We start from the raw sequence: 12,677 nt of genomic DNA, 5'->3' as shown, positions 1-12,677 counted from the left end.
GACCATGCCCTGGGCCGAAGGCAGGTGCTAAACCGAGCCACCCAGGGATCTCCAAATTAAATCTTTTAGAGGAGAAGTAAAGGAGATTTATATTCAAAAAAAGTTAATAAAATTTAAATTCTTAATATTTCTCCCTTCTTTCAGGCCCTCAAATTCTACTTCCTCAGAAATAGTTTATATATTTTCACATCCTTTGAAAGAGTTGGCATCCTTTTACATCCTTTTCTTTCTAAAACTAGCATATAAAATATGTGTGAGTTGTTTTGCTATTTTATAAAACTGGTTTCAACTATATACATTCTTGAGCAATTTGTTTTTATTTATTTTAGAATGTACTGTGGATGTATATTCATGCTAATCTTATACTTTGTGCATACTGTAGCATGCTGTGAATGTGCCATAATTTATTTATTCCCCTGTGGAAGGACAGTTAGATTATTTATAGAGTTTTGCCGCCACAAACTATAACTGAAATATCTTGCCATTTCTAATAAAATAAACAACCTTGTACATACCTACATAAGTATAGGTGTTCTCATTTCTTTGTGATAATTTACCAGACATAAGATTGCTGGGTCAGAGGATCAGTATATTTTTATTATAGTAAATATTTCCGATTACTTTTTTTGAAGATGGCTGAAAAAATATTTCACTAGTCTGAGATTGCCTTTGCTATATAGCATTATCATATAATATCTTTAAAAAATTATTTTAATAAAAACAACAAAAAATATGCTTTGGAAAGTAAAGTAGTAATATAGGCTTTGGAGTCACTTTTAACTCTTTTAGATGTTCTTTTTGGTACACAAGTTTACATATCCAAACATACAAGTAACTTACACAGTTCCCTTTTACTTTTTAAATTTGAAGCATCATCTCTTGACCTCCTTCTAAGACTTTGTGGCTTCATACCTCAGGTCCATCTCATCCCCACAGTGCAATCATGCAAGTATTTGAAATGTTGAATATATACTCTACATCGATATTATGACTATATTCATTAGCATTTTTCACAATAGATCTATTGGTATCCAAATATTAATTTGTTTCTAGAACTAATGGTTGTCTTATTTTTCTCTTTGCTTTGTTTTCTGTGTACCCCTCACTAATGTTTCACCAAATGTTGCCTTCAAGCATTCAATACTCAGTATGCTCAAATACATCAAATAATTCTAACTTTGATCTTATTTTATTTATATTTTATTTCACTACAAAAAATTAGAGACCTCTCTTCTGCAGCCCTTTGTCTTCTTGCTCTAATCTTGGCTTCTTGGTTTCTAGCCTTTTTCTCAACAGTCTTTTGAGACCATCCTTCACTACCATTCTGGGGATTCTCTTTTCCTCCTTCTTGTGGAGGACCACCTGTTCCCGAATCCCAAATCTTTCCACTTTTGGGTTTATTTATTCCTTTTGGTGGAGTCTCTGGACTATAAGCTTTCTGAAAAAGAATAATTACAAGATAAATGTTTGAATCCTTACAAGAAACTTGATTGGTTCCTCAATTGGGTATAAAATTCTAAGTTAGAAGTAATTTTCAGTTGGAGCTTTGAAGGAATTTCTCTTGTGTCTTTAGGGGCAAGTGTAGCTATTGAGAAGTCTGATGAGAACTTGATTGCTGTGTTTGTCTCTGGAAGCTTGTAAGATCTTTTCTTTATTACCACTGTTGTAAAATTCTATGATAATATGCCTTGAATTGTTCTGGACATTTAATGGATCCTTCCAATCTGAAAAACAAAATTTTATATCCTTATTACTTTGACATTTGACCTCCTTGATTGATGCTTGAATGTTGAAATGTTATGAAATGTCCACCTTTTTGAGCATCTCTCTCCTCTGGGACCAGACTTCAGCATTCTCTACTTTACTAAATGCAGCCACCACTCCTCAATTTATACTGCATCTTCCAAAAAAGATTTGCTGTTTATTGCCTTATAACATCTTCTCTTCTTGTTCAACTAATTATTTGACCAAAAAAAATTTTCTTTAATACAGTTTTAGGAAGCATTTAAGGGAAGTGATCATAGATGTGTTCAGTCTTCTGGTTTATCAGAAGACAGCAAAATGTCTTAAAAATATTTACTAATTGCTGCTGAAGGAGTTAGTAATTATTTTTAAGCTGTTAATACGTGATATAAAATATAGTTTACTTTTGTGGTTTTTTCTAAGTTATAGAAATTATTAGTTTTAAATCAGTATCTGAGTTTTCTTTTTTTCTATAAACACACTTCCCTTTACTAGTTCAGTTAAAACATTTCTTAAAACCCAGTTTGTAACTTCCTTCTGTTTACTCATAAGAATACTATTTCCAAGACAAACATTTTTATTCTGTACATTGATCTTGATACAGTCTCTCACATAATGATGAGTAGTAAATTTTTTATCATTATGTAGCATGCTTATGAAGTAATCATTTTTTTTAAAACATAGTGCCAAGGTCAGTAGATCATCCTAAGTGGAACTGGCGAATTAAACCAGAAAGCCGTGATTTTGATGAATTGAACCACATCCTTCAAGAGAGCAAGAAGCTGGGAAAAGCCCTTGAGAATCTTTCTCGAAGTAAGTTCATTTACTTGATTGTAATTGAAATTCCTAACCAATATTAAAGTAGAAACATTTATAACTATTGCCAGTAACCCATTTCCAGCATCCTCACTATAATTACGGGAGAGATGGTGAGTGTGTGTGAGATTGGAAATGAGGATTGACCTTGCATTTTACACAAGGTTCCTAGGAAGACTGATATATAGAGTAGAGGAGCTGTGGACACTGCCCCCACCCCACCCTGTCTCTTGCCCTTACTATTGGATTCCAGTCTTTCGGCAAGGTCTCTTTTACCCAGGTCAGCTACACATATATAATGGTATCTTGCTCATTCTTCTTTTTTGAACCTCATTGCTTTGTGTCATCCTAAATAGTAAACATGCCTATTGCCTCCATGATTTTTTCATGTTTCTAAACTTTTAAAAATTCTTTATTTAAATTCAGTTTAGTTAACATATCATGTATTTTTAGTTTCAGGGATAGAGTTCAGTGATTCATCAGTTGCATTTAACACGCAGTGCTCATTACATGCTGTGCCCTCCTTAATGCCTATTACCTAGTAACCCCATCCCCCCACCCATCTCCCCTCTAGCATCCCTTGGTTTGTTTCCTAGGCTAAGAGTCTCTTATAGTTTTTCTTTGTCTCTCTATCAGATAAGTCATTTGCAGATATCTTCTCCCATTCTATAGGTTGCCTTTTAGTTTTGTTGATTATTTCCTTCACTGTGTAGAAGCTTTTCATTTTAATGTAGTCCCAATATTTATTTTTGCTTTTATTTCCCTTGCAGCAGGGGACCTATCTAGAAAAAAGTTGCTATATCCGATGTCACAGAAGTTACTGCCTGTGCTCTCTTCTAGGATTTTTATTGTTTCAGGTTTCATATTTAGGTCTTAATCCATTTTGAGTTTATTTTTGTGTACAGTGTATGAAAGTAGTCCAGTTTCATTCTTTTGCATGTAGTTGTCCAGTTTTCCCAATACCATTTATTGAAGAGACATTTTCCCATTGCAAAGGATCTTACAATTTTTCCATTAGTAGAAATTCTCTGGTTGGGATTCAAGAAGACCCTAATTTTGGCTAGATTTACTTTTGGAAGAAATAATGATAAAGCGAGTTTAGCTTATTACTATATTATGTTCACAAAATAAGTCTTATTCTATTAAATGTCAACGGCTTATATTAATATGTATAAATCTTACCCCTTTGGTCAGAGCTTGTGGCTCTTTATAGCCTCTCAATTTATCTAAAAACATGAATTAAAAGAGGAATGATTGAAGAATATGCCCAGTTATTACATAGATCGTCAAATAGAGGATGTCAACTTTTGTTCTTTAAAGTGTGATAACTGACTTACAGAAACTTGTTATATCATTGTTAATTGGTTAAAAAAAAATTCACGTGTCCTTAACACTTTGTAATAAGGGAGTTTAAAGGGTGCCTGGGTGGCTCAGTTGGTTAAGTGTCTGTGTTTGGCTCAGGTCATGATCTCAGGGTCCTAGGATTGAACCCCACATTGGGCTCCATGCTTAGCAAGGAGCCTGCTTCTCCCTCTGCCCCTCCCCCTGCTCATGCTTTCTCTCTCTCTCTCAAATAAATAAATAAAATCTTTAAAAAAAAAATAAGGGAGTTTGATTGCCTTTTGCTTATATATTTGCCAACATGTATAGCAGAAATATCAAGGTTCAAGCTATGGTCTGTCCCAAGAAAACCTAGGTATGGCTTTCTAGGTGGGACCTAGCAACTGATTACCATGATCAGAAGTTAGTGGAAGGCTCATTTAATTCTTGAAGGAAGTCTGGAGAAACAAAAATGGCCAGAGAGCAGTCCTTGGTTGGGAGAGTAGAAGAAGTGCAAATATGGGACATTATTCTTGGGACAAAGTCAGGGCCAAGAAAGCTGTCAGGTGAGCCAGTAACTTGGCCAGAAATAAGGTGTAACGTTCAGTTCTATATATATATGATGGAGAGTTGCTTTTGGCTTCCCATGATGGCTTTAAGTGGACTCTTTGTGGCAATAGTGCTGGGGTTTATGTGCGGGTAAGGGAGTAGGTCTTTATATAGGGAGGGATTGCTCTTTTCTACCTTTAAAGGTTTTTTTAGTCTTTTTTGCTATAAAATGCTGCCTTCATGGAATGACTTGAGTTTCTGTGATTTTTGCTATCTGAGGTTTAATACTTTTCATCGTAGGCCCAACATGTGACTAACTGCCAAGTTATCAATTTGCCTGAGATGGCCAGTGTAAATTAGTAAAAATGCAGCTTTACCATTTACAGATGTTCATGTAGCAGTCTAGCTGCCCATTGTTTACCTGTGTAATCACAAACTCAGTTCTTCTATCGCCCTGAAGCAGGATGTCATTAATTCTTGATATAATAATTTTATAATAGCTTCAAGTTGGTAACTCTCTCTAATCTAACCTCTCATCTCTAATCTCTATTATGCTTCATTTTATTTACTAGGAAGACATAGGCAATGGACTTTTTCTTCAAGGTATGGTCAAGGGAATCTTCAGTGTCTTATTATTGTGGACCTTTCTCTCCAGTGCCATAGCTATTGACAGGAAAGTTTGAAAGTTTTTAGTGATCTCTTAATTTTTATACTTTCTGATAGAATTTTCTCTGGCAAGGTTGGACTTTGCTTTATCTTAGTTGTGCTGTCCAAAAGATGTGACATATTTTAGAAGTATTTGTTATTTACCTGAGATTGACAGCTAAAAATCATTTATAGCCTCCAAAATGATAGAATTATCTCAGCTCTATAGCTGTCAGCTTATCCAGACTTAAATTCTCTCTCTCTCAACAGGAGTCAAATAATAACAAGAAAGACTAGATATTCTTTCTAGTTCACAAACAGGATTTTTGTTTCAGTAATAACTGTACTATACTTTTCCCTGGCTTTTTGCAAACCTTTCAGTGTAATGCTTTATTATATTAAGTTAGTCGAGCTGTAACACATGCTATGCTATGATTCTCTTAAAAGGTACATGTGCTAGAAAAATTTGCAGTGGCTTATAATGTGGCAAAGTCATGTTGTGATAGGCATGGTGGATTTTTGGTACCTGGATCTCTACCTTTGCAGCACTTCTGAACATTTGATTTGATTTGATTTGATTTGATTTTGATTTATTTATTCATGACAGACACAGAGAGACAGGCAGAGACATAGACAGAGGGACTCCATCCCAGAACCCCAGGATCACGACCTGAACCAATGGCGGATGCTCAACCATTGAACCACTGAGGCACCCCTCTGAATATTCTTTAAACAGGAGTTTCTCCTTGCAGGAGCCTGGATTCCTGCCCTTTCCAAGTGTTTGTTTCCACTGACTTTAAAGTAGTAAGAGAAACTGTTTTTTGAATAGGGAAGTTATGAAGATACAAGACCTTCACATCCCCACATAATGTATCTCTTCTGGTGGCTTTGATAGAAGGGCCTGAGGGCAGCATCTTTCTCAGTGCATTATATTCAGGCCCATCATCTTATTTCTGGTGATGTTAACCTCAGTCAGTTGGTTAAGGTGGTGTCTGTCAGGTTTCACCACCGTAAAGTTAATACTTTGCTTTTTTGTAGCTAATAAATATCTTAGGAGAGATAGATTGAAAATATCATGTTTCTTTTACATACTTTTACCCAGTAATTTCAGCATCCATTGGTAAATCTTGCCTACAACAATTATTACTGGGGTTTTCTAAAAAATAGTTTCTGTTTTTCTCATTCATTGTAATTCTTAAATTCATTGTACAATTCATTGTAATTCTTCTTTAATGGAAAGAAGGAAAAATTGACTTATAACCACCCCCAAAATAACAGGGCCTACTCACCTTTGCTTGTCACTGATCATATTTCTCTAATACTTAGATATGTATGGGAACACGAATGTGGATATATGTGGCTATATGTATATGTAGATATGGATGTGAATGTGAATATAGATATAAGCATTCATCTTTGAATATTGATATAAAGAGAATAAAATACATATCCCCAAATGAATTCACACTGATTATTCTTGGCTTTGAATATGCTAAATTTGGCAGATTAAATTTACTTAATAGCTTTTTCAAGAAACCACAATCTAAAAGGGACAGATTTGTTGAGAGGTCTTGCTATTTCTCTTCTACCTACATTTTCATATGCCTACTCTCTACCTGGGTCAAAGACACATTCTAAAACCTAGCAAAATAAAATAAAATAAAATAAAATAAAACCTAGCAAAGTATCTCTAAGGATTTGTGTTTCAGAAGTATGAGGTAGCATTATTAGTCATTATTGCTTTGGAATGGACTAGTGTCCATCAGAATAAATAATTTTTCCCTAGAATGCCTTGTGGGAATAAATACATGTTTATTTATTTTTTTTTTTAATTTTTTTTAATTTTATTTATTTATGATAGTCACATAGAGAGAGAGAGAGAGAGGCAGAGACATAGGCAGAGGGAGAAGCAGGCTCCATGCACCGGGAGCCTGACGTGGGATTCGATCCGGGGTCTCCAGGATCGCGCCCTGGGCCAAAGGCAGGCGCCAAACCGCTGCGCCACCCAGGGATCCCTAAATACATGTTTATATATAAATAATTAATAATTTTAGGAAACTTTTCTGGAGAATGAAAGAAAAAATAGTGCACTTGTATTAACATTTATTATGTTATTCTGAATTCTTCTCTGTTGGATAACATCTCATTTAACTATACTTTAGTCACACACTTACATATACACACTGATATACACATTGTGTCTGAGTTTATAATTAGACTGTAAATTCAGTCATTGTTAGGAACACATTTTTTATAAAGTGACAGTTTTTAAATATTATGTATACTCTATGCTGTCTTAGTTATGTCCTTTTTTGAGACCATAATGTATATTATGTAAAATAGATGCAGGCGCTGCCATGGGAAATATCATTGATCCACTTACTGCCACTCACTTGCTTCCAGTTTTGAGTATACCATTTGGCCTCCTTCCTCACATTTCCTCTTCATTAAAACGAAGTAATTTGTCCCAGATTGCCATCAAGAATCACTTCAGTTTTCACAATTTCATTTAATAATCTATAATTTATATTCCAAAGTTACAGTGTATTCATGGCTTATAGATTGTGGTTCAACCTGCTTTCTTTCTTCTTTTTTTTATGATTTTATTTATTTATTTGAAAGAGAAAGAAGAGCACATGAGCAGGGGTGAGGGAAAGAGGGAGAGAGAGAAGTAGACTCCCTGCTCAGCAGGCAGCCCTTCGTGGAGCTCATCCTAGGACCCTGAGATCATGACCTGAGTTGAAGGCAGATGCTTAACTAACTGAGCCACCCAGGCGTCCAACCTTTTGCATTCTTTCTAGCTCTTTGTTATCCTCACTCTGTTCCTGCATTGTGACCTTCAGTATATTGGAGTATCTCTGGTGTATCTTCCCTTCATTGTTTTTCATCCTTTTATCTCACTTCTGATTTCCTTCTTCTGTGAGCCAGCTTTACTAATAGTCTCATTCCCTATTGTTTCCTTCCTTCTGTCATGTCTCCGTGTGAAATTCACATCTTCGAATAAGTGCTGCCAACCTTCAGCTTTTCTTCCCCAGTAAGGCTGAGAGCTCCAGGGAAAAATGGCTCAGCCCTGTTGGATACTACCCTACAGATTCTTGGTTTTCAACACTGTTACTTACCTTGGTCACTCCCTCCTTTCTGTATTCTTACTGCAACCATCAAAAACCCACACAATAACCTATACACCCCTATTTATTCTCTGCCTCATGTTTTAGCAATTAACTTGTTTCTGACTTTATAGAAAAACTTAATTGTAGAATGTGTAGAAGATGTTCCCTTTTATCCATCTGCATACATAAGTGCATCCACATCTTTCCTCTCCTTCTCCTTCCATTATCAACACTGAAGGTGTTTCTCACATTTAAAACCAAGCTTTCCACCCATGATCTTGACCCTTGTCTAGTTCTCTGAGATATGATTCCATTAATTACTTTGTCTTTTCTGTACATGGAAATCTTTCTAATTCCAGTCCCACTAATATTAGTTTGTTTTTTCTTCAAAAATTTTATTTATTTATTCATGAGAGACACACAGAAAGAAACAGAGACATAGGCAGAGGGAGAAGCAGGCTCCCTGCAGGGAGCCTGATGCAGGACTTGATCCCAGAACCCTGGGATCACGACCTGAGCCAAAGGCAGACGCTCAACTACTGAGTCACCCAGGTGCCCCCATACTAATATTAATTTTGTGACTTTAAGAAAATGTTGTAACCTCTCTGTGTTTCAGTTACCTTTTCTCAAAATTGCAATAGTAATGGTACCTATTTCTTAGAGTTTATGAGAAAATGAAATCATGTGTTTAAAGTGCTTCATGTGGTGCCTAGTATATAATAATTGCTAATTAAATGTTAGATATTTTATTTCCATTACTGTGTAACAAACTACCACAAACTTGTGGCTTTAAAAATACGAATTTACTATCTTACAGTTTCTGTGGCTCAGGTATACAGGTGCGAGTTAGTGGAATGCTTTACTGTGGTTCTAGGCCAGCTGAAATTTAGGTTCTGGTTCATGCTATGATCTTATCTGAGGCTCCAGGATCTCTTCCCATGTTCATTGCGATTATTGGCCAAATGTAGTCCTTGTAGCACTAAGACCCTGTTTTCTCATTAGCTTTTGGCTAGGGTTTGCTCTTAGAAACTAGAAGCCATTGTCCGCCTCTTGCCTTGTGATCTTCTTGTTTTTTTTTTTTTTTTTTTAAGATTTAAACATTTTATTACTGACTTGATTCTTTTATTTTTTATTTTTTATTTTATTTTTTATTTTTTATTTTTATTTTTATTTTTTTTTATATTTTATTGGTGTTCAATTTACTAACATACAGAATAACACCCAGTGCCCGTCACCCATTCTTCTTGTAATGGTAGTTCCCTACTACTTTATTGAGTCCACTGGGAAGCATCTCTCTGAAGCTTGACCTTCTTTTGAAAGTCTCACCTGCCTAGGACAGGACCATCAGGATATCTTTCTGATTTACTCAGTGAACCGGTTAGTCAGGAGAGGGATATCCTTTCATATCCGATCGTGCAGACTCAAAGAGAAAGGATTAAACAGGTGTGTACCTTGGGGGCCATCTTAGAATTCTGTCTACTACATATATTATTAGTATTACTACTGTTTATCCCTAATAGCCTGTAACATGTTCCAGCTATGCACAGCCCAACAGAAATGTAATGTGAGCCATTTGTGTGATTTTATATTTTCAAACAGGCACATTACAAAAAGGCAACAAGAATCCTATGAGATTAATTTTCATAAAATATTTAGCGTAGTCCTCTATATCCAAGTTTAACTTGTATTACATATAAAAATTATTACTAGGATTTTTTTTCATACTGAGTCTTCAAAATCAAGTACGAATTTTAATTTACATCACATCTCAATTTGAACTAGACACATTTGAAATGTTCAATAGCCACATGATGAATGGCTACCATATTGAATACCACAGCTCTCATTAATGTTAAAAACAAACATACCTAAAAACCCCTCTCTTGAGTTTGAGTTACCTCATGGCAGTATCAGAATTCCTTCTTCTTTCAAAAAAATTTTCAAAAGAAATAATGAACACTCATTATTTCCACTTGCTCATCTTCCTTTCTCCCTTCAATATAGCTGTGCGATTACACCTGTCATTCTATTGAAACCTTTCTCATTGTGGTCAGCAATTGAATCCACATTGTCAAACTAGATGAACACTTTTCCAATACTCATCTTACAAAATTGCCCTGGTAGTTTTAACACCACTGATTATTCTGTCTGTCTTCAGACTCTCATCTTCTGCTTTCTGGGACATTGCTCTTAATATTTGATCCTCTAGGATGTCCTTCACACTGTTTCTTGTAGGTTTCATTCTGGTGCTCTTCCTTCTTCCTGGTCACTTTAAATGTTGTTCCCACATGTTATCCTTTGTTCTTTCAAATGGTCTCTGCTTTCATTGTCATTGTCCCTCATAGTTTTAACTGTCACCCCTGAAAAGCTAACTCAGATGAATATATTTTCCATACAGACTGTTTACAGTTTATACAAAATGTTTGGAGCGTATCTGCACTTGGATATCCCACTGTCATGCAAAACTCAGTATCTAAGTAGATCATACATCTTTCTTCAAATGTGACCCTTTTCCTGCATACTTTTCTTCAGGTGATGGCACCATTGTTTACCAGTTCATCCCAACTGGACCCTTATAGACTCCTTTCTCTTCCTTGCTGTTCATAACTAATTAATTACCAGATTTTGTTCATTTTTCCCTCAGTCTTGGGTTTGATTCTCTTCACCCCTGTTAGTACTCCCTAGGTCACACTTTTTTTGAAAGAAAAAGGAGTTCCTCCAGTCTCTCACTGCGTTCATTGTGATAAGTCTAAAGTGGAAATCTGACACCCACTTCTTTCAGATATTCAGTGTTTCCTTAAAACCTCATAGAAAGTGTTACATGATCTGACCCTTAATCCTGTCTCCGTATCATCTCTCATGACTAGCCACTTATGCACCAGTAACACAGGAGCATTTTCATACTTACTGAGGTTCTTCTGTTTCCCGTATTTGCTTATGCTGTACCCTGAGATCTCACCCTCACTTCTCTCAAGTGCTTCCATTCCCACCAAGTTACTCCTATTCCTCCCTTTAGCTTCAGTTCAAATACCACTTCTTCCAAAATCCAAAATGATCTACTGTTGCTGTCCTTCTCTGGACTGGATTTGGTGTCCTCTTTTTATGCTTCTGTATTTTTCTCTGAACATACTTACTTGCTATTATCTGCTTTTCACTAATCTCATTCATGGTTCCAGAGCCACTCTGCCCTGGACTTCTCCAGCATGTAGCACATAACGCAGCTGTGATTTGCTCAGTGGGTGCTACCTGTGATTCCATTTCTTCCTGGTCCCTCTCCTCTGAGACATCTCCCTAACTCTTTCTTCACTGCAGATCTACTTCCTACTTCTCTTAAGTGTGGGCCTTTGATATCAGGTTACATGGGTTTGGTATTTGTAGATTTTATTTGTTTGCTGAGCTCTTTGGCTTTGACTGTGGCTTATCTATTGAGGGAGTTATGCTGAAAAATAAATAGTTAAGTGAGTAGGTAAATAACAAACAAACTAAAAGCAAGGGTACAGCAGTTCCATATTATATGACATTGGTCAACAGAATGTTTTCCTTAGCAGAGTTCTGATTCCAGGGTAGCAGGGCTTCCAGCATTTTCCAAGCCTAAGGCTTTTGCAGCTTTTGGCAGTTTTCTCTGAAATGAGGCAGCAATAGGATGAGTATCTTTAGTCCATCCAGATATCGGTCTACAGATTGCAGCCTGGGAGAAACTCTGGCTGGAACTTTTCCAAGGAAAAGAGCCCAGCTGTTGAGAGGACAGAAGACAGATATTTATGCTTCGTGACTGGTAATAGCAATCTGGACTCAGCCAAGAAAAAAATAACAAATGGCTTTTTTAGTTCGTCAATCATGAACATACCGAGAAAGTCTTGTCTGACAAACAGCCTGAGGAGTTAGAGGATGACAGCCTGTGAGTGAAAATGGAAGCAGATAATGCAGAGTTCTTTGTCCATTCATTGCCACATAGATTTATCTAGTCTTCATACATTATAAGATGGTTAACACATGCACCCAAACCTCAAGTCATATTTTAATAGGAGCAATAAGTGTGAAAAGCAGAATTTCAAAGTCTTGTATAAGGTGCCTTTGGAGGGCCTGTGGGAGTGTAGAAGAGCCTTCAACAAGGAGATTTACAGTCAACCTGATGGAAACTTTATTGAATGGAGTCTAGAAGGATGAAAAGGTAAAGCTAAGGTAAAAGGAGAATGAAGATGTATCATGGGGAGAGGGAGGTGCCTGGCAGAGAGAGAAGCATGTGTGTAAGAGGAAAATTTTATATTGTTGATGCATAAAGGATGAAGTGATAAAGGAAGGCTATGAAGAAGAAAGTCTAGGTGGCAGGGGAGCGGGGAGGGGGGGAGTAGCTTCTACTTCTGTGCTATAGAGATCTTGTAATTAGGTCATCATCCCATGCTTTTGAGTAATCACTCTGGCACAGTGATTATAGTCCTTGCCTTAAGCAAAAATGAGATGAAGAGAGACTGAAAAAGCTATGGGATAGAAAAA

General features: G+C 36.3%; 1 protein-coding gene across 4 annotated transcripts in view; it reads left to right on the top strand.

Moving 5' to 3' along the window:
- The window catches only part of C28H8orf34 (chromosome 28 C8orf34 homolog), a 406,660-nt gene that overhangs the window by 91,808 nt on the left and 302,175 nt on the right, over positions 1-12,677 (top strand). For all 4 annotated transcript variants that reach the window (XM_077876661.1, XM_077876660.1, XM_077876663.1 and 1 more), the window contains exon 4: positions 2,428-2,556. In XM_077876661.1, the coding sequence (XP_077732787.1) occupies positions 2,428-2,556 (129 nt within the window). The remainder of the gene's footprint in view (positions 1-2,427; positions 2,557-12,677) is intronic.

Source organism: Canis aureus, chromosome 28 (genome assembly GCF_053574225.1).
Source record: "Canis aureus isolate CA01 chromosome 28, VMU_Caureus_v.1.0, whole genome shotgun sequence".
In the NCBI taxonomy this organism is placed as follows: Eukaryota; Metazoa; Chordata; class Mammalia; order Carnivora; family Canidae; genus Canis; species Canis aureus.
Note: the sequence above shows the minus strand (reverse complement) of the source record. Positions and strands in the feature narration are given on the sequence as shown.